The 19531-nt window shown below is 46.2% G+C and overlaps 1 protein-coding gene across 4 annotated transcripts in view; it reads left to right on the top strand.

Moving 5' to 3' along the window:
- Window positions 1-19531, top strand: part of BTBD19 (BTB domain containing 19) — a 105016-nt gene that overhangs the window by 38381 nt on the left and 47104 nt on the right. For all 4 annotated transcript variants that reach the window (XM_068239524.1, XM_068239522.1, XM_068239523.1 and 1 more), the window contains exon 3: window positions 7628-7681. In XM_068239524.1, the coding sequence (XP_068095625.1) occupies window positions 7628-7681 (54 nt within the window). The remainder of the gene's footprint in view (window positions 1-7627; window positions 7682-19531) is intronic.

The following is a 19531-nucleotide window of genomic DNA, read 5'->3' as shown; positions in this document are numbered from 1 at the left end:
GCACCCACATTGGACATGCAAGTATCAGAACATGACCACGAGCAAAGGAAGGGGGTAGCTGGTCTGATGAATCATCCTTTCCTTGGCTTTCAAATTCCCAGATCTCAGTTGTGTAAAGCATCGGTGAGGCCTGGAACCCACTTCAAAACGCTATCGCTAATCGCATCAGAAAGTGAAAAACAAATCGCTCTGCAAAAGCGCTTTACACAAAATCGTAGCACGCAGGTAAATGCCGTGAGGGGGAAAAAAAAATCACAAACTGATGCCTTGGGACTGTAGTACGAGAAGGACATATCTATACCACTGATGTAGTTTGTAACCTGTATAAATTGTTAATTGTATGTGCTGTGTGTCTGTCCTCATACTATGTCTATGCCATGTGTACCATAAGCAATTCCGAGTACGGCTCTGCTATACTTGGCAAAATAAAGTGATTCTGATTCTGACAAAAACGCTGGCCTCAGCGATTGCAAGTTTAGATGTGAACAAAGCCTTAAATACATCTCTGAATGCACCCAATGTGAACTAGGCCTTAGTGACATGACTACAGACTGTGAAGTGCTCTGAAAGATGTTGGTGCTCTTTATATATACACAACAAGTAAAAAATATAGTTTGTTTGGCCATATTGGACCATGATTGTTGGAGTAGAGAAACAATTCAGCTGCAAACAAATCTTTGAACCACCGAGCACGTTTTATGAAAACTGGTCATTGCATCTGTGGCTCAGTCCTCACATTGGTACATGTAATGGGAGCTGGAAATAGACATTACGCCATGTCTTGTGAATTGTTCATCACAACAAATCAGATACAAGGTCAGATATTTCGCAGAAAAAAAAGACGGAAGGGGAAATACAATGGGGTGGAGTAGGGAGTCATCCACAGGACACTTCACCAGCGCTACTATTACTTCCAATGGTTGTCACATCTCTCAGCTCTTGCCGATGTGTAATGTAGCATTACCACATGAACTATAAAGGTCAAAATGGCGATTTCACAATTTTTTGCAGAACATATTCAGTGTTTCTGATAGTTTTGCTATTTCTAAAGTTTCAGTGGACAGTTACTTCACTCCGATGTTGACATATTTAAATATAGTTAGAACAAATGTTTTATTGTTCTCCTTTTGTTTTCAGATAGCATCAGTTGCTAGATGAGCTCTAGTGCAGGTTGAATATTTGTTGGGCACCAAAAGGAACCAAAAAGTCTCCACTTCCCTGAACTGATTCACTATGCATAGTACAATTTTGTGTTACTAAAACAAACTGCAAATATCCCGTCTCATGTGAGTGAGAAATAACTCCCATAATGCATCACTTTGCTATAGCAAGCGAATATGCAAGACCAGAGGAGGACTGCGACCATTTGGCTTGGGAGGCAAGAGAGAGGCTCTTGGAAAAGGCTCAGCAGTGAGCCCGGTTGTCTCTGAACTTCCCCTTAAATGAGTTATAATTCTATAGTTTAGCCCACAGTATGGCCACAGCTTTGTAGTGCTTGCTAGCCATTTAGGGAGGCAGGGATCACCTCTGACAGAGATCAAGGGCCCCTTATGACTGCTGGTTAATACTGGGAGGCACTTATGACTGCTGGGTGATTCTGGTGCCACGTATGGCTGCTGGCAGATTTTGGAATCCACCTATGACGGCTTTCTTATATTGGACGCCACCTATGACTGCTCTCTAATACTGGGAGCCACCTATGGCTGCTAGCTGATATTGGGGGCCACCTATGACTGCTCGCTGATATTTGGGGCCACCTATGACTGCTCGCTGATATTGGGGGGCCTCCTATGACTGCTCACTGATATTGGGAGCCTCCTATGACTGCTCGCTGATATTGGGGGCCACCTATGACTGCTCGCTGATATTGGGAGCCACCTATGACTGCTCCCTGATATTGGGGGCCACCTATGACTGCTCGCTGATATTGGGAGCCACCTATGACTGCTCGCTGATATTGGGGGCCTCCTATGACTGCTCCCTGATATTGGGAGCCACCTATGGCTGCTAGCTGATATTGGGGCCACCTATGACTGCTTGCTGGTATTGGGAGCCACCTATGACTGCTCCCTGATATTGGGGGCCACCTATGACTGCTCGCTGATATTGGGGGCCTCCTATGACTGCTCCCTGATATTGGGGGCCACCTATGACTGCTCGCTGATATTGGGAGCCACCTATGACTGCTCGCTGATATTGGGGGCCTCCTATGACTGCTCCCTGATATTGGGGGCCACCTATGACTGCTCGCTGATATTGGGAGCCACCTATGACTGCTCGCTGATATTGGGGGCCTCCTATGACTGCTCGCTGATATTGGGGGCCTCCTATGACTGCTCGCTGATATTGGGGGCCTCCTATGACTGCTCGCTGATATTGGGAGCCACCTATGACTGCTCGCTGATATTGGGAGCCACCTATGACTGCTCGCTGATATTGGGAGCCACCTATGACTGCTCGCTGATATTGGGGGCCACCTATGACTGCTCGCTGATATTGGGGGCCTCCTATGACTGCTCGCTGATATTGGGAGCCACCTATGACTGCTCGCTGATATTGGGAGCCACCTATGACTGCTCGCTGATATTGGGAGCCACCTATGACTCCTCGCTGATATTGGGAGCCACCTATGACTGCTCGCTGATATTGGGAGCCACCTATGACTGCTCGCTGATATTGGGAGCCACCTATGACTGCTCGCTGATATTGGGGGCCACCTATGACTGCTCGCTGATATTGGGAGCCACCTATGACTGCTCGCTGATATTGGGGGCCACCTATGACTGCTTGCTGATATTGGGGGCCACCTATGACTGCTCGCTGATATTGGGGGCCTCCTATGACTGCTCGCTGATATTGGGGGCCACCTATGACTGCTCGCTGATATTGGGAGCCACCTATGACTGCTCGCTGATATTGGGAGCCACCTATGACTGCTCGCTGATATTGGGAGCCTCCTATGACTGCTCGCTGATATTGGGGGCCTCCTATGACTGCTCGCTGATATTGGGGGCCTCCTATGACTGCTCGCTGATATTGGGAGCCACCTATGACTGCTCGCTGATATTGGGAGCCACCTATGACTGCTCGCTGATATTGGGAGCCACCTATGACTGCTCGCTGATATTGGGGGCCACCTATGACTGCTCGCTGATATTGGGGGCCTCCTATGACTGCTCGCTGATATTGGGAGCCACCTATGACTGCTCGCTGATATTGGGAGCCACCTATGACTGCTCGCTGATATTGGGAGCCACCTATGACTCCTCGCTGATATTGGGAGCCACCTATGACTGCTCGCTGATATTGGGAGCCACCTATGACTGCTCGCTGATATTGGGGGCCACCTATGACTGCTCGCTGATATTGGGAGCCACCTATGACTCCTCGCTGATATTGGGAGCCACCTATGACTGCTCGCTGATATTGGGAGCCACCTATGACTGCTCGCTGATATTGGGAGCCACCTATGACTGCTCGCTGATATTGGGGGCCACCTATGACTGCTCGCTGATATTGGGAGCCACCTATGACTGCTCGCTGATATTGGGGGCCTCCTATGACTGCTCGCTGATATTGGGGGCCACCTATGACTGCTCGCTGATATTGGGAGCCTCCTATGACTGCTCGCTGATATTGGGGGCCTCCTATGACTGCTCGCTGATATTGGGAGCCACCTATGACTGCTCGCTGATATTGGGAGCCTCCTATGACTGCTCGCTGATATTGGGGGCCTCCTATGACTGCTCGCTGATATTGGGGGCCACCTATGACTGCTCGCTGATATTGGGGGCCACCTATGACTGCTCGCTGATATTGGGAGCCACCTATGACTGCTCGCTGAAATTGGGAGCCACCTATGACTGCTCGCTGATATTGGGAGCCACCTATGACTGCTCGCTGATATTGGGAGCCACCTATGACTGCTAGCTGATTCTGGGGCCACTTATATCTGCTGGCAGATACTGGCAGTCATTTATAGCTGCTGACAAATATGGGAGCCACTAAAGGCGTGTACACACGCCTGATCTCTTCAAACGACGGGTCATCAGACCCGCCCGCAGGGCCGGCCGTTCTGCCGACAGTTTCCCTGTGTGTACAGTCTGTCGTACCGGTGTGTTTGAGAACAGCACGGGTGATGTTGAATATGATATTAGAGCATTCATTAATTGTAATACGACACGCGTTGTGTATATGATACAGTGCCCGTGCGGGCTCAAGTACATCGGCAAAACGAAGAGGGCCATGAAAGAACGGGTATTGGAACATTTTGGTAAAATTAGGGGAGGTAAATCCCCTGGGGGTATATATGACCATTATAGGGAGTGCCATGGAAATAATTTGACAGGTACTCTAGTTAAAGGTATATACAAATTGAAGGTATCTACCAGGAGAGGAGATTTTGACGAATTACTATACTGCAAGGAAGCATCCTGGATCTTCAAATTAAAAACCGTAGTACCATTGGGTTTAAATGCAGAATTGGATTTGACTCCTTTTCTGCGGATCCGTCGGTATGATTGACTGTCTGGGATATGGGTGAACCCGCAGTGAATGATAGGTGCCATATTATGAGGGTGCCTTGCAAAAATAGTACAGGATAATAAGAATGAAGTGAACTCTACCTCCTATAGCCTCATTGTGGACGGCTTAATGCACTGTTATGCGATACGGAATTCCGTATGGCTGAATATCCGCGTTCATACGACGCCTTGGTGGTATTTATTGGCTCGTCCTTCCTTCTACTTTGAGGCAATGAAGAGTCTGTAAAAACAGTACAAGACAATAAGGAATGTATTGATCTCCCCTTCCTATAGCTTCACTGTGGACAGTTTAGTGCATTGTTACCTGATGCGGAGTTCCGTGTGGTTGAATATCCCGCTTTGATATGACGTTTTTGTGGCATTTATTAACCTGCCGCCCCTTCCACTGTGAGGTAACGAAGATCTCACTGATCCCTTCAATGATTTAACACACTCGCCCTGTGCAAGCATTCACCATGGACTGATACACTTGTATACAATTGGCCGCCCATCCAGCCGCTTACGGAACGCTATGTTTGCTGTGAGTTTGGAAAGGAGGCGGGCCTTCAGACTGTTTTTAAGTGCACAGCAATGCGCTAAGGCCACACCCTGATGAAGCGTCACACCTGACGCGAAACGTCGGTGGGCGGAGCTACACAGCTCGAAGTTTCAGTCACGCTCCCGCGCGCTGGTGAGCCTGGCGTCCCATGTGCGGCCGGTCTTCCCCCGTCATCAGCCCCTCCGGACGAAAGCTGTTTACTGTGTCCAGAGTAAGATGAACTGTTTGTCGGGGTAAACAGATGTAGAGGACGGCCCCACACCTTCCCAAGCTGCTTCCATCAAAGCACCATAACGAAGTTGCTTGCTATGCATTGGAGAAGTTTATGAGATGCCAGCATTCGCACTTGGTGAGACCCACCCTTTGTTACCTACAGAGATACATGTACTGTGATTTCCCCCGAGATTTGGCCTATTAGCCCCAGTTGCTACAACCATGAATGGGGTTATGAATTAAGCTCTATCATCAGTGGCCTATTCCTGGAGTACAGTTGTTCTGGAGACACGTTTTAAGGGGGGCCCCCGCTAAAAAACATAGCGTTGACATACAAGGCACCAGTATGTATGCGCGGGATGAATGAAGTGTGCAAGTTGAGATCATCCACGTGTAATATTTATATGCATGTGTGAAACCATTCATGTACAATATTTCATTTGAAACTCATTATATCTCGCTGAATTGATAGCTATATAGCCTTTTTGCCTTTGCAATTTTAAACCTTGAACCACAAGTGCCCTTTTCACATGTGCATTTTTGGTGATTTTAATGTGTTTCCCTTTTTTTGATTAATAAATTTTGACACTTTGTATACCAAGGCGGCTGGTAACCCATGTTTTTTCTATAATTGGATTGCGCTGTTTTGGGGTTGGCCCCGCCCACTATCCCGTAGGGCTAGGTGGACAAGTGTCTGGGGAATGCTTGTTTGCCTCTGTTTTCTATATGTAGGTGTACAGTCTGTCGGCAGGCTGATAAGGCTGGTTTTGACCGATCTGCCAAGCGGATCATTCAAAACCAGCCTTATCAGACTGCCAACAGACTGTACACACGGGGAAACTGTCGGCAGAACGGCCGGCCCGCGGGCGGGTCTAACGACCCGTCGTTTGAAGAGATCAGGCGTGTGTACATGCCGCACTGTCACATTGGTGTGGTGGCTGGATTTGTACCAGTGCAACTATTAGCATATGCAGATGGCCCCCTTCGTGGCCCAGGGGGAAAATGCCTCCCTGCCCCTTGGGCCAGTCATCCCCTGTACAAGGCATTCCTCTATATCCCTAAAACGACAAGATATATATCTGGAATTTCTGATTTATAGAACATTTGATCTTTTAATTTTACAGCCTGTTTCAGGCTTCATTTTTGTAGATAGAGAAACTACACCAAGGAAAAATGTCCCTTCCTATCACAGCACATAGAGAATGTGGAGTTACAAAAAATACCATTTATCGCTGGTAGATAAGTAGAGTACAACCGAAAACTCAAGTTTCTTCATCAAGCCTGGTGTAATCTAAATGTAACCATTTCATCTGTAATTTACCCCTCCAGTACAATGGTGTCATACAGCCATACCTTTTCCTGCTTATATTAGTGGCTAGCAAAGTAAACTCCCTCTGTTTGAACTAAGTATCTCATTTTCCTTTCAAAATACATTTCAGGAATGCTTTAATAAACTGAGTGAATCCTTTGTTGCTGAAACTGCAGCCAACATTCTCCATTCATAAACAAAAGATGCATTTTAAGCGGACCTAAACTCAGAACTTCCTCTCTGCTCTAAGGCTTTGTTTACATCTAAAATCAAAATCGATGACGCCAGCGTTTTTAGCGCAAATTATTTTTTTTTGCTTACCTGCGTGCTGCAATTATTATTAATTTTTTTATAAAGCGCTTTTTTAAGCGCTTTTGTTTTTTCACTTCCTGACGTCAATCAGGGCGTGAACTCTTTCACCCGGAAATGAATAAATACAATGCATTTATTCATGAAAGCGCTGGGGAAATCGCTATACAAAGCGTTTTTTTTCAAGCGCTTTGCGATTTCCCTATCCCTTCCATTGAGGCAAGTTGCCCCAAAAAATAGTACAGGCAGCGCTTTGGTGAGCGGATCGGAATCGAACCACTCAGATGTGAACGCTCTCATAGGGAATCTTTGCACAATCGCTTTTAGGGCAATTTTGCAAATCGCTGGCGCTTTAAAAAAGGCAAAAACGTCCTAGGTGTGAACAAGCCCTCAAAGATAAGCAACAGGAATCCTGCAGTGTTTACTTCCTGGTATCCTGGGGGCACAGAAAGGGTTAACCTCCTGTGTTTACATATTAGTCCAGAACCACAACTCCGATCGCATAGTGCAGACACTGCTGACAGCCCTGATTTACACTTGCTGATAAGTTGCAGATAAGGGAGAATTAGACAGGCTGTTCTCTGTAAACACACTGAGGGTGAATTTCTCTCTGTGTTTTCCTTGTCTGCTGGGCAAGAGTTTAGGTCTGCTTTAATTGAAGTATGTGATCTTCTTGTGAGCTGCAGATGACCTGAATGCTTTACCCTGTTACAGGCGCTGGAGGTTCTGACATCAGCAGTGGAGTATGGGCTGGACAATCTCAGGAAGGTAAGCCCATATCTAGTCTTTGTTCCTCATAGCTTTCTTTTAGCCCTGTTGATATCTGTATTAATGTACTTTTTACTCATTACTGGGTTCACACTGTGAGTGCAGACCATTGTGGCCCATGGTTGATTAATTAGAGTAGACCAGTGGCAATAAAATGTCAGTCAAGAGCAGCAGTTGATTTTGTTGGCCCCCACAAGTGAATGAGCTGGACTGCATCACCATTGCTAAGTACACAAGCGAAGCGATACCCGGAGATTATGTGAGTCGTGATGACTTTGCTTATTTTATATCCGAATAATAATCCGAACATTTGTATAGCGCTTTTCTCCTGTCGGACTCAAAGCGCTCAAGAGCTGCAGCCACTGGGACGCGCTCAGGAGGCCACCCTGCAGTGTTAGGGAGTCTTGCCTTGAACTCCTTACGGAATAGGTACTTGACCTAGCCAGGATTCGAACCCTGGTCTCCCATGTCAAAGGCGGAACCCTTAACCAGTACACTATTCAGCCACTGCATTTTCTTATATTTCTTTTTTAAATACTTCTACCACATACACGTTTCATCATTTCTCTTAATTAAAAGTGACCTAATTGACAAAAGTTCCCCTTTAATATTCAAATCTTTACACAATTTTAGCCCTGGATACCTGAAGGATTTCTTGCAACTGTATCACACCCCCACACAGTCTTGGATCAAAAGTATCTAATACCCTTGTCACCCTTCCAGAGTCCACTTCAAAACCTCTGGAGCCAGAGCCTTCTGCCATGCTGCCCCTACACTTTGGGACTCCTTGCCACACCCAATCAGGACATCTTCATCCCTGGTAGCATTTAAAGAAAACCTGTTATGAGAAAAAGTTCCCCTGGGGGGGTACTCACCTCGGTCGAGGGAAGCCTCCGGATCCTATTGAGGCTTCCCCCGTCCTCCTGTGCCCCACAGCGGCGAAAATCCTTCCGGAATGGCGGGGATGTAAATATTTACCTCCCAGGCTCCAGCGCAGGCGCAGTATCGGCTCTCTGCCTCGGAGATAGGTGGAAATAGCCGATCGCTGTCGGGCCGCTCTACTGCGCAGGCGCAAGTCTCCTACGCCTGCGCAGTAGAGCGGACCCGACAGAGATCGGCTATTTTCGCCTATCTCCGTGCGGAGAGCCGCAACAGCGCCCCCGCTGGAGCAAGGAAAGGTAAATAAATCAGTGCTTATCAGCGCTTGTCAGCCTTGTCAAGGGAGGATTCCGGGACACTTCGGGGGAGTCATCTCTGGACCGCCTGCAGCTACAGCGGAGGGGGAAGCCTCATTGGTACCCTGAGGCTTCCCCCTACCGAGTCCAAACCGAATAGCCACCTGTTAAATCTGCCATTTACCAATACAGTCCAGCCTGCAACTACTCGTATTGGTCTGAGACACAACTATATGTCTGGAGTCCTATAGAAGAAAAGTGCTTTACAAATATTATTGTATTGTATTATTGTATGCAAAATGACCACATCACAATTTCCATTTTTTTATTTTTTAGTTATTGTAAAAAGAATACAACTGCTAATGAAGTCCCCATAGCTCTGACTGTCAGATCTGTGTAGATAAGTGTGCGTGTTAATACCTGTGTAGGCATGTCGGTAGTATTATCATTATTAGTAATTTATATGCAGAGCCAACATCGGTGATGACGCTGTATAAATAAATATTTTACAAACAAGTAATACAGATAAAACAGAGTGTGTGGAACACCTTCCTCTAAGTACACATAGGTGGGACAGTCAGTAAATACCGCAATAGCAAGATATGGTGGTGGGACTGAGTCACAAAACGTAGCAACTAATTATCTCACCTTATCTAGGTTCACCATTTTAAAGTGTACCTGAGGTCAAAAAGCATAGAAGAGGGAAGCCTCTGGATCCTGTAGAGTCTTCCCCTTGCTGTCCTCCACCCCCAAAGAAATGCAACTAGAGCTTGTTTGATTATAAATGCGGGCTATGCTCCTCTTCCAGCATGAGCGCGGCTATACTGTACCTGCGCAGTAAGCTGGAGCCTTTCATGCACGAGTGTCTCCATGCAACTGTGCAGGCGGCACGCTTGTGCATGACGGGGAGCCCAGCACAGATCTTCCGGAGGGTCCCGTCAAGTGGAGGAGGGGCAAGGAGGACATGGGAATCTGGATCCAGGGGCTTCCCTCTTCTTAGATAAGTATATGTTTTTTGACCCAAAGTTTGCTTCAGGTTCACTTTAATCACCCAAAAAGCAAAACAGTACCAGTTAATCAGGAACAGCTTATACTGACTGATTTATTTGGTGGGGTGGGGGAGGTGTTCTGGATTGTGCTGAAAAGTTATAGGAGAGATACCGTAACTCATAAATGTTGTAAATAGGAGACAGAGAGGGCCATCACCAGTGTGAGCTGCTGTTGTAAGGAGATGATGGGTGGACACAAGATTCAGATCCCATAATGCAATGCCAGTGTTCCCTGTTCTGCTCCTGCATCAGATGCCTTGGGCCAATGCAGTAAAGTACGGTAAATTTGCTGTGCACAGGCAGCGCACACCCGTTTTACTGTTACTACCGTCTGCTAAGCACTGCCTGTTAAAGAAAACTTGTAGCAAAAAAACCCCAAACCCTCTGGGGGATACTTACAAGGCTTCTCCCGTCATCCTCCATTCTGGCAATCTGCCGCTGCGGACCCCCCCCCCCCCCCCCCCCCGAACAGTGGCAAGGTAAATATTTACCTGCCGCGATCCTGCGTAGGCGCAGTAGGGGCTCTTGATTTGGGCTAAGGCGGAAATAGCCGAGCTTGATCGTATACGCGCTACTGCACAGGCGCGAGTCCTTTGCGCCTGTGCAGGATCGCGGTAGGTAAATAGGATTTGTCTAAGTAGTTTTGGGGGAGCCAGCTCTCTATTCCCCCAAGCTATAGAGGACGGGGAAGCCTCATTGGGACTCTGAGGCTTCACCCTCCCACGATTTTTTTGTTACAGGTTCACAGTGTTTCAGTGCAGGGCAACTTTTCTGGAGTTGAATGCAACACGCCCATTGTTAGTTACCATGAATTAATAGGAATGGAATAAGGGAAGACCATGGTGAAGTTGGGGGTGACGTTCGTCAGTGCCAGTTGGGTGAGAATTGTTTGTGGATTCCCTTCTAGGAGGCATCTGGTCTACCAAAGGGCATTCTTTGCGTGCCTTGGACAGGATGTCAGAATTCCTGTGTGTCAGCATGCATTATATATTATACACCTGATACTCTACAGAGGTTTGTTTATCATCAAGCAGCACCTTAGAGGGGCTCTGGAATGTGGAATTGCTTTGCTTAGTGAGGAAGGGGAGAGGGGATTCTTTGTAGAGAAACCTTATCTTGTCAGAGGAGTGCATGATGCCATCCTGTGTTTACTCCTAGCTATTTTCCCCAGTGTTCTGGGGCTACTGGGGGGAGGGGCTTGCAGAAGAACGATGGAACGTAACACACTGCAAATGTGCACTTTCTGCCTTGTTCAGTGTAAATATGACTTGGGATTAATTCTCAGATTAATTTCTGCATAAGGGCTCTTTCACACTAAGACGTTGTTTGATGCGACGTTAAGGTCGCATAACGTGCCCCTAACGCAACGTATGTTAGTTTTGAAGTTGGACGTTCTATTGAACTGCGTTATGCATCTCTTGATGCGTACTTTTCGTTGCATACTGATAGAACGAAAACGGTGCATGCGTCACAATTAAAAAACAAAAATAATCGAAAACATTACTGAGCATGTGCAAACAGTCCAACATTGCTAATAACGCAGACAACGCACAGCATGCAGCACTTTCTAAATATTGCTACACGTTACACACAGCGCAACGTGAGCACTGTGAATGTCACACATACTTTGTGCTGCTGTGCGTTAGTCTGCGTTATTATTTTCTATAACATGAGACTTTAACGTCGCACTGTGAAAGCAGCCTAAATCTAATCAAGATCAAGTGGGCAAGATGATAGATTCAATCCCTACTACCTGATCAATTATCCATTAGGGACTGACCACTTGCCGTACTGTGCCGTTACCAATCCATACTGTATAGGCCTAGAAACAGAGACAATTGATCAGCAGTATGCCTCTAGACCAACCAGGGAAGGCAGGATAGGGGGACCACTATTAGACTATTAGGCAAATCAATATTAGATGGGGGGCCAATAGACCACCAGGCAATACTATAAGGCGTTGTGGGGATCACTAGAGTACCAGGGAAAAATTATGATTTTGTCTTTTGCGGGAACGCAATGGATAAAGTGGGAAATGACCATTAGACTATGTTCATAGTGACATGTTGCAGTGTGTTGTGCTGGACAGTATAATTGCATCACATTATGTTGGTATATTCACATCGATATGTAAACAGTGCAGTGAGACGGAATCCATTGGAGTAGTGTGATGCATGCAGTGTGGTGCTGGTATACATACAGTATTGTATGTACTGAATGCTTCACTGTATGCGTCACAGAGCATGCATACTGGCCGATGTGACATTTCCCCTCAGTTGCATTGTGCTCTTGTTTTGATAGGCTATGCACTGTAACGTATCACTGTGAATGTAGCCTTACTGACTTCCTCACAAACACCAACCCTGGAATGTGTTAGAGGTGTCCAATTGTGAGCCCCTCAGCAGTTAATGTGGATTATTCAATGTACGCTGGTGTACTGATGATGTGTTGGTAATATTTAAAGCAAGCCTGAAGTGGAATGAGAAAAAAACAAACCAGATACACACCTAAAGAGAAGGCTCCGGGTCCTATAGAGCCTTGCCATTACTCTCACAGTCCCCTCTTTCCAATGCCGTTACCCCCATTAGCAGTATTCAACCGATGGGTCGAATACTGCTCAGTGCCACCACGGGAGGCTTCAGAAGGCTTCTGAAGCCTGAGAGCTTCTGAAGACAGGCGGCTCTGTACTGTGCAGGCGCGAGCGCCTACACAGTACGGAGCCGCCTATCTTAAGTAGCATTCAGGTTACTGAAGCCTCCCATGGCGACAGATTGAAACTGGGGTGACAGCGCTGGAATGAGGAGACAGTGTGAGGAACGGGGAGTCTCTATAGCACCCAGAGCCTTCCCTCTCCAAAGGTGAGCATCTGATTTGTTTTTTTTTCTTCAATTCAGACTTGCCCTAAATGAAAGAAGAAATAATGGGTTTATCTTTGTGCTTCCGTCAGCGTTTCTGATCAAGCAGGCACACCTGTCAGAGGTGAGTATGTTTTATTTTGGCATAATGCCATTTCTGAGCGGCAGAGGTGTAAGCTGTGTACCAAGTTACATGTTGTTACAGTAAACTGATGTCATCATTGCTGCTTGACTGCACTTCCTTCCTGTGCTGCCAGCATGATTCATTTCTTGCTACATTATGACAGGTTGTAATCATATTATAAGTGCAGGTGGCTGTGTTGTACCTCAGTACTAGAGGTGGTCAAGGGGATGCTAAGAATTCTGGAATGCATGCAATTTTAATGCAAATTGTATGTCGCTTGGAACTGGGAGCGTATGAGGATCTGCAGATATCCGTCCTTGCAAAATGCACTCATAGTCTATGATATCTGCAGATCCTCATACACACCTTGTTTAACAGACATTCATCTGCAGATAATCTGCAGATCAGATCCACCAGGATGGATTTTCAGATCTGCAGATGATTGTCAGATCTGCAGATGAAGTCTGTTAAACAAGGTGTGTATGAGGATCTGCAGATATCAGTCTCTTTTGCAGGAACAGATCTTTTGCAGATACTGATCTTGAATGTGTACAGCGGTCTTTGTAAGCAGAATCTTGCAAAGATTTTTACCTGATGGGGAGTTCAGCTCCATAGAATAGACTGTGTAGAGTATGGCTCTCATACTACATGGAAGGGGGTAAAATTGGTCTGATATCTTTCATTTATCTTTCAAGTGTGTATGTAGCATAAGATTGCCTCTGACCCCTCTCACCCTGCTCATTCCATCTACCAAATTTTGCCTTCCGGAGTGAGATGCCGGTCAGTTGTAACAAAATCTTCCAGGCACTCTCTTCCCTCAGGCTGTAGCAAAGCTTACAGTAATGCAGAACCATGTTAGTTCTGAAACTGCTAGGACTTAAATTAACATCATTGCACAGAACTGGAGCTAGAAAATGAATGCTTCATCCAGTTTTCCAATTATTTTCCAATTATTTTAATGCTGGGTACACACTTCGAGATCTTATGGTTGATTTACTGTCGGATCGATTATTTCCAAAATGTCCGATTTGCTTTCCGATCGATTTCTGAGCATTTTCCGATTGATTTCCGATCACAGTTAATGGAAATCGATCGGAAAATGCTCGGAAAGCAAATCGCACATGTTGGAAATAATCGATCTGACAGAAAATCTCATCGTGTTTACCCAGCATAACTCCTATCCTGTCCTTGATTTGTTAATAATTTGTACTGTCTGTCCTTGTATCATATTATATGTGTCTGTTAACTGTTTCATCCGCATGGACATGCAGATGCTGTAGCCCCACGGATGTGATAGTCACATCTGTGCATTCCACTGGGTGCCCAGACCAATGCTAGGAAAAAAAACCTGCAGTCAATCAAATTCCAGTGCAAGCTCTATACTGCCACTCTAACATGTTTCAGGCCGCATGAGTTATGAGGTGAGTAGACAGTTTACAGGAGGGGAGAGAAGAATGAGAAATCTTAGCAGTGAGGCCTAGTGCACACCGAGCTGTTTTGGTAGCGTTTTTAGAACTGCTTGCGGATGTGGAAACGCTTGGGTAATGTATTTCAATGGGGTGGTGCACACCAGAGCGGTAGGCGTTTTGCAGAAATGCATACTCCTGGGCTGCAGCATTTTTTTTTATTTTGGAGAATTTCTGCCACCAGTGTTAAATATAGGAAAAACGCTTGATAAAACGCCAGATCAGAGCGGTTTTCCAGGCGTTTGTTACAGTAGCTGTTTAGTAACAGCTTTACTGTAACAATATCTGTAATCTGCTACACAAAAAGAGCTACACAAAACCGCAAAACGCTAGCAAAACGCTTCATAATAATAAGAAAAAACGCTTCAGAAACCGCTAGCGTTTTGCGGATCTGCTTGCGGTTTTTGGTGTGCACAAGGCCTGTATGTGTGCTATTTCATTGTCCTATGAGAAGGGGGAGGAGAGGAGATGGCACTGGAAGAGGTGGAGCTTCAAATTCTGAATCCTGGCTTTTCTCCTAGCTTGAAAGTGTGGCAAGGTTGTGTGACTCATGTGAATGCTGGAAGAACTTGCATTTTGCACACAGCTTTTACTGAACACAATGATGTTTGTTCTTACAGCATCACAGTGTTTGGAGTGTCACATTCCTCTGAGTAGACTCCCATGACTTCCTCCTCTCACATGTCAGCTGGTTGCACAAGGTGTCACACATCTGTCACTGTCACATCTCTTCATTGCTCAGGGTCCCTGGAAAACCTCATGACAACCTGCATAATAGAGAAGTGAGACCTTCTGCAGTCTGTCACGGTGGAAACAGAAAATGACACAGGTCAATGAGTATACATCAGGAGGAGGAGGATTCACTTCAACAGTAATCTCGTCATCATTACAGTCTATTTGCACAGCGTCACGGTGGCCATGCGCTCATCGTTTCTAATTCGAATCCTTGCAGATTCGATACATCTGCTGATGATCGATTCCCCAAAATGTCAGATCGATCGATTTTTGACTAAACATTGACTGGACGGGATGGAAAATTTTAAACAATCAGGGTGGGGTAAGACCATTGGCAGATCGATGGCCTATAGGTTTGCAAGGCATTGAACAGTGCAACTCTGCAGCCTTTGAGGAGAGCCAGACAGCCAATAGGGAGAGCCACACAGCCTGCTTCTCACACTGATTGGATGTGATAGGGATGCCAGTGGGTCTTTCACTGTATCAATGCAGAAGAAGCTGTCAATTCTGCAGGCATGCCTGCATACCTTTAGATGTGCATATTTGTATTATAGCATACAGAAGAGCTCCCCCTGGTGGCTGCAGCACATCTAAAGGGATGACAGTATGCACAGGACGGAAACCTCCTAGTCACACACACAGCTCAATCCCTGCCTGCCTGCTGCCCTGCTAGAAGGCTGGTAAGTGACACTTACCAAGCAGGGCTTAGTGAATTAAGGCATGTCTGTTCTGTAAATTACCGACATTCTGCCTCATGGGGGAAAACTTTTGTGAAAAAAAAGTGTAAAATACAGCAGGAGGTGTTTTACCGAACTGCTGATTGTGAATAGAGCCCATTGTGTGAAACTACTATCTGCACGTTATTCTGCTTACCACTGTTTAGTGCAAACATGCCAATGTTTGTTTTGAACCTAATGTCAAATGTTTTGAAAAAAATGCTATAGTGTATGTGCATCTCATAACAGATATGATTCCGCTTCTGGGGGGAGGATGCAAATCTTTATGAACTTTGGACACTATTTTCAGGGTCCAGTGTGATGTCGTGACACACGACACAAATTTACAAAAAAGAAAAAATCAGAAAGCATGCATCGTTATTCATGGCAAATGGGGAGCAACAGTAGAATTTCCCTTTAGAAATACCTAGAAGATTTCTATCACTACAATACCTTGGTATGAGGAATATCTCTCTGCCGTGGGAATGGGGTGGAGGTGTTGAATCAGTAACACCTCGTTACACCTGCATCCTGGTGAGCAGAGCCTCGTCTGGAGATCACATGTTGGGATATTAGAGCATTATTTGCAGATGAAAGTCCCCCACTGCTTTATACGCCCGTTAATAATAACACACCTGTGTGATCCTCAGTCCAGCCTGCCTGTAATGTTACTGCTGGGCGTGTGTGCGCCTCCCTGGCCTGTGATCAGGAGGCTGCAGGAGTCATTACTCTGAGTATTCCATAGAGCAGCCATGATTCTCATCACACACGCAGTCTCTGCTTCTTGCAGCAAATGCAGATGGAATTTAGTATTCTTGTTCTGTATTTATAACTAGTAACCTTAGCCCGTTTAAAAACGAGCTAGGTCTGTCTGCACTCCTCCAGGCGCGCGCCCGCCCGCCGCTCGTGCACACTCCCGCCCGCCCCTTCTGGCCCCGTCCTCCCTCAGCTCTACACAGTGTCTGCATCCCTGCCTGCACGGGACACACGCACAGGGACGCAGAGAGACACTTGCATATTATTATAGAGGATAGCGCTGACATATTCCACAGTTCCTTTACACAGGGTATATAGCAATGGCATTAGCTCAGAGGTACTCACAATCTAATTCCTATTATACTCAGTCATATTTGGGGGGGGGGGGGCTAATTACCATATCTGTATGTTTTGGCCATGTGGGAGGAGCTCGGAGTTCCCAATGGAAACTAATGTAGACACAGGGAGACATGCTAACTCCTTGTCCTGGCCCTGATTTGAATCGGTGAGTTACCGCATGAGTTATTATTATTATTATTATTATTTATTGTATTTATAAAGTGCCAACATATTACGCAGCGCTGCACAATAGATAAATGGGTTAACATACAGGTAGAACATACGGAAACTCACAACAAAACAAGATCATGCAAATGATTTGATAACAATACAGTGTCATAGGTCAAGATAGAGACTGTTCGAGTCTACAAGAAGGGTGGTTGTGAGTAAGATTGCATAATCAAGATGGATACATTAGGGAGGAGGGCCCTGCCAGAGGCTTACAATCTAAAGGGTGGGGTGGAGACAATAGGTGCGTCTTTTGAGAGGGGGTCTAACAGAACATATTATGATACTGGTGTAGGGGGGTATGCGAGCGTGAAGAGGTGAGTCTTGAGAGCTTGTTTGAAGGTATTAAAGGTGGGGGCGAGTCTGACGGCTGGTGGGAGAGAGTTCCAGAGAGTAGGGGCAGCCCTGGTGAAGTCCTGCAATCGTGCGTGTGACTGAGTTATGCGTGGTGCGACTAGGCGCAGGTCATTGGAGGATCGGAGGGGGCGGGCTGGTATGTGCCTGTGGACCAGATCAGAGATGTAGGTCGGGCAGGTCTTGTGCACTGATTTGTAGGCCAAGCACAGGATTTTGAAATTGATCCTAAAGCTGATGGGGAGCCAGTGTAGTGCTTTACAGAGCGGAGTTGTAGAGGCACTGCGGTGAGAAGAATGTATCAGTCTGGCTGCCGCATTCATTACCAATTTAAGTGGGTCAGTACGGTTAGAGGGGAGGCCAGATAAAAGAGAATTGCAGTAGTCTAGGCGGGAGATGACAAGGGCATGGATAAGGAGTTTAGTGGTGTCAAGTGACAGGTAGGAGCGGATCTTGGAGATGTTGCGGAGGTGGAAGTTGCAGGATCTGACAATACCTTGGATGTGGGCTGTAAAGGAAAGTTCAGAGTCCAGAGTAACGCCTAGACAGCGGGCTTGGGAGGTAGGGTGGATAGTAGTATTTTCAATAGTGACGTGCAGATCTGGGAGGGGTGCAGCTGTGCGGGGTGGGAATATTAGAAGCTCAGTCTTGTCCAAATTAAGCTTCAGGTACCTGGCAGCCATCCAGGAGGAAATGGATGTGAGGCAGGCAGAGACTTTGTCCATGGTAGAGGAGGAGAGATCTGGGGTGTGGAGATATATCTGGGTGTCGTCGGCATACAGGTGATAATTGAAACCCATGGAGGAGATGATTTTACCAATTGAGGCAGTATAGAGTGAGAACAGGAGTGGTCCTAGGACGGAACCTTGAGGAACACCAACTGAGAGGGGTGTAGGAGCGGATGAGGAGCCATTGAAAAATGTTGTGAAGGAGCGGTTGGAGAGGTAGGAGGAGATCCAGGCTAAGGCTAGGTCCTGAATGCCCATTAGCTGCAGGGAGTGGAGGAGGAGGGAGTGGTCGACAGTGTCAAATGCCGAGGAGAGGTCCAGGAGGAGCAGGATGGAGTATTTACCTTCGGCTTTGGCAAGGGCAAGGTCGTTTACCACTTTGGTGAGGGCTGTTTCTGTAGAATGGGCTGTGCGAAAACCAGACTGCAGGGGATCGAGAAGGGAGTTGGAGTTAAGGAAGTTGGTCAGGCGTTGTTGGGCCAGGCGTTCAAGAATTTTTGAGGCAAAAGGGAGGAGAGAGATTGGGCGGTAGTTGGATGGCAGAGCAGGGTCAAGTGAAGATTTCTTTAGCAGGGGAAGCACAGTGGCCTGTTTGAATATGGAGGGGAAGATGCCGGTGGAGAAGGAGAGGTTAAACAGATGGGTGAGGACAGGGGCCAGATCAGAAAAATGTGGGCGCAGAGAATCAGATGGGACCGGATCTAGGGGGCAGGAAGTGGCAGGTGAAGTTGCCAGCAGCTGGTTGACTTCCTCCACCGTGACAGGATTGAAGGAGGTAAGGGAGGAGAAAGAGGCAGTTAATTTAGGTAGTGATAAATACCGACCAAAATATCTCCATTTTGAAATTTAGTTTTTTTTCTCCCTAAATTACCTCATGCGGTAAAAGTGAGGTAATTATTACCTCAAAATGTATCTCCAATTTGAGATTCTTAATTGAATAGTTGGTGTTAATTAACCACTTCACCACAGAGGGGTTTTACCCCCTGAGCACCAGAGCAATTTTCACCTTTCAGCGCTCCTTCCATTCATTCGTCTATAACTTTATCATTACTTATCGCAATGAAATGAACTATATCTTGTTTTTTCCGCCACCAATTAGGCTTTCTTTAGGTGGGACATTATGCCAAGAATTATTTTTTTCTAAATGTGTTTTAATGGGAAAATAGGAAAAATGTGGGGAAAAAAATAATTATTTTTCAGTTTTCGGCCATTATAGTTTTTAATTAATGCATGCTACTGTAATTAAAACCCATGAAATGTATTTGCCCTTTTGTCCCGGTTATAAAACCATTTAAATTATGTCCTTATCACAATGTTTGGCGCCA

The sequence above is a fragment of the Hyperolius riggenbachi genome, chromosome 6 (genome assembly GCF_040937935.1).
Source record: "Hyperolius riggenbachi isolate aHypRig1 chromosome 6, aHypRig1.pri, whole genome shotgun sequence".
NCBI classification, from domain to species: Eukaryota; Metazoa; Chordata; class Amphibia; order Anura; family Hyperoliidae; genus Hyperolius; species Hyperolius riggenbachi.
This window is presented reverse-complemented; position numbering and strand designations above follow the sequence as displayed.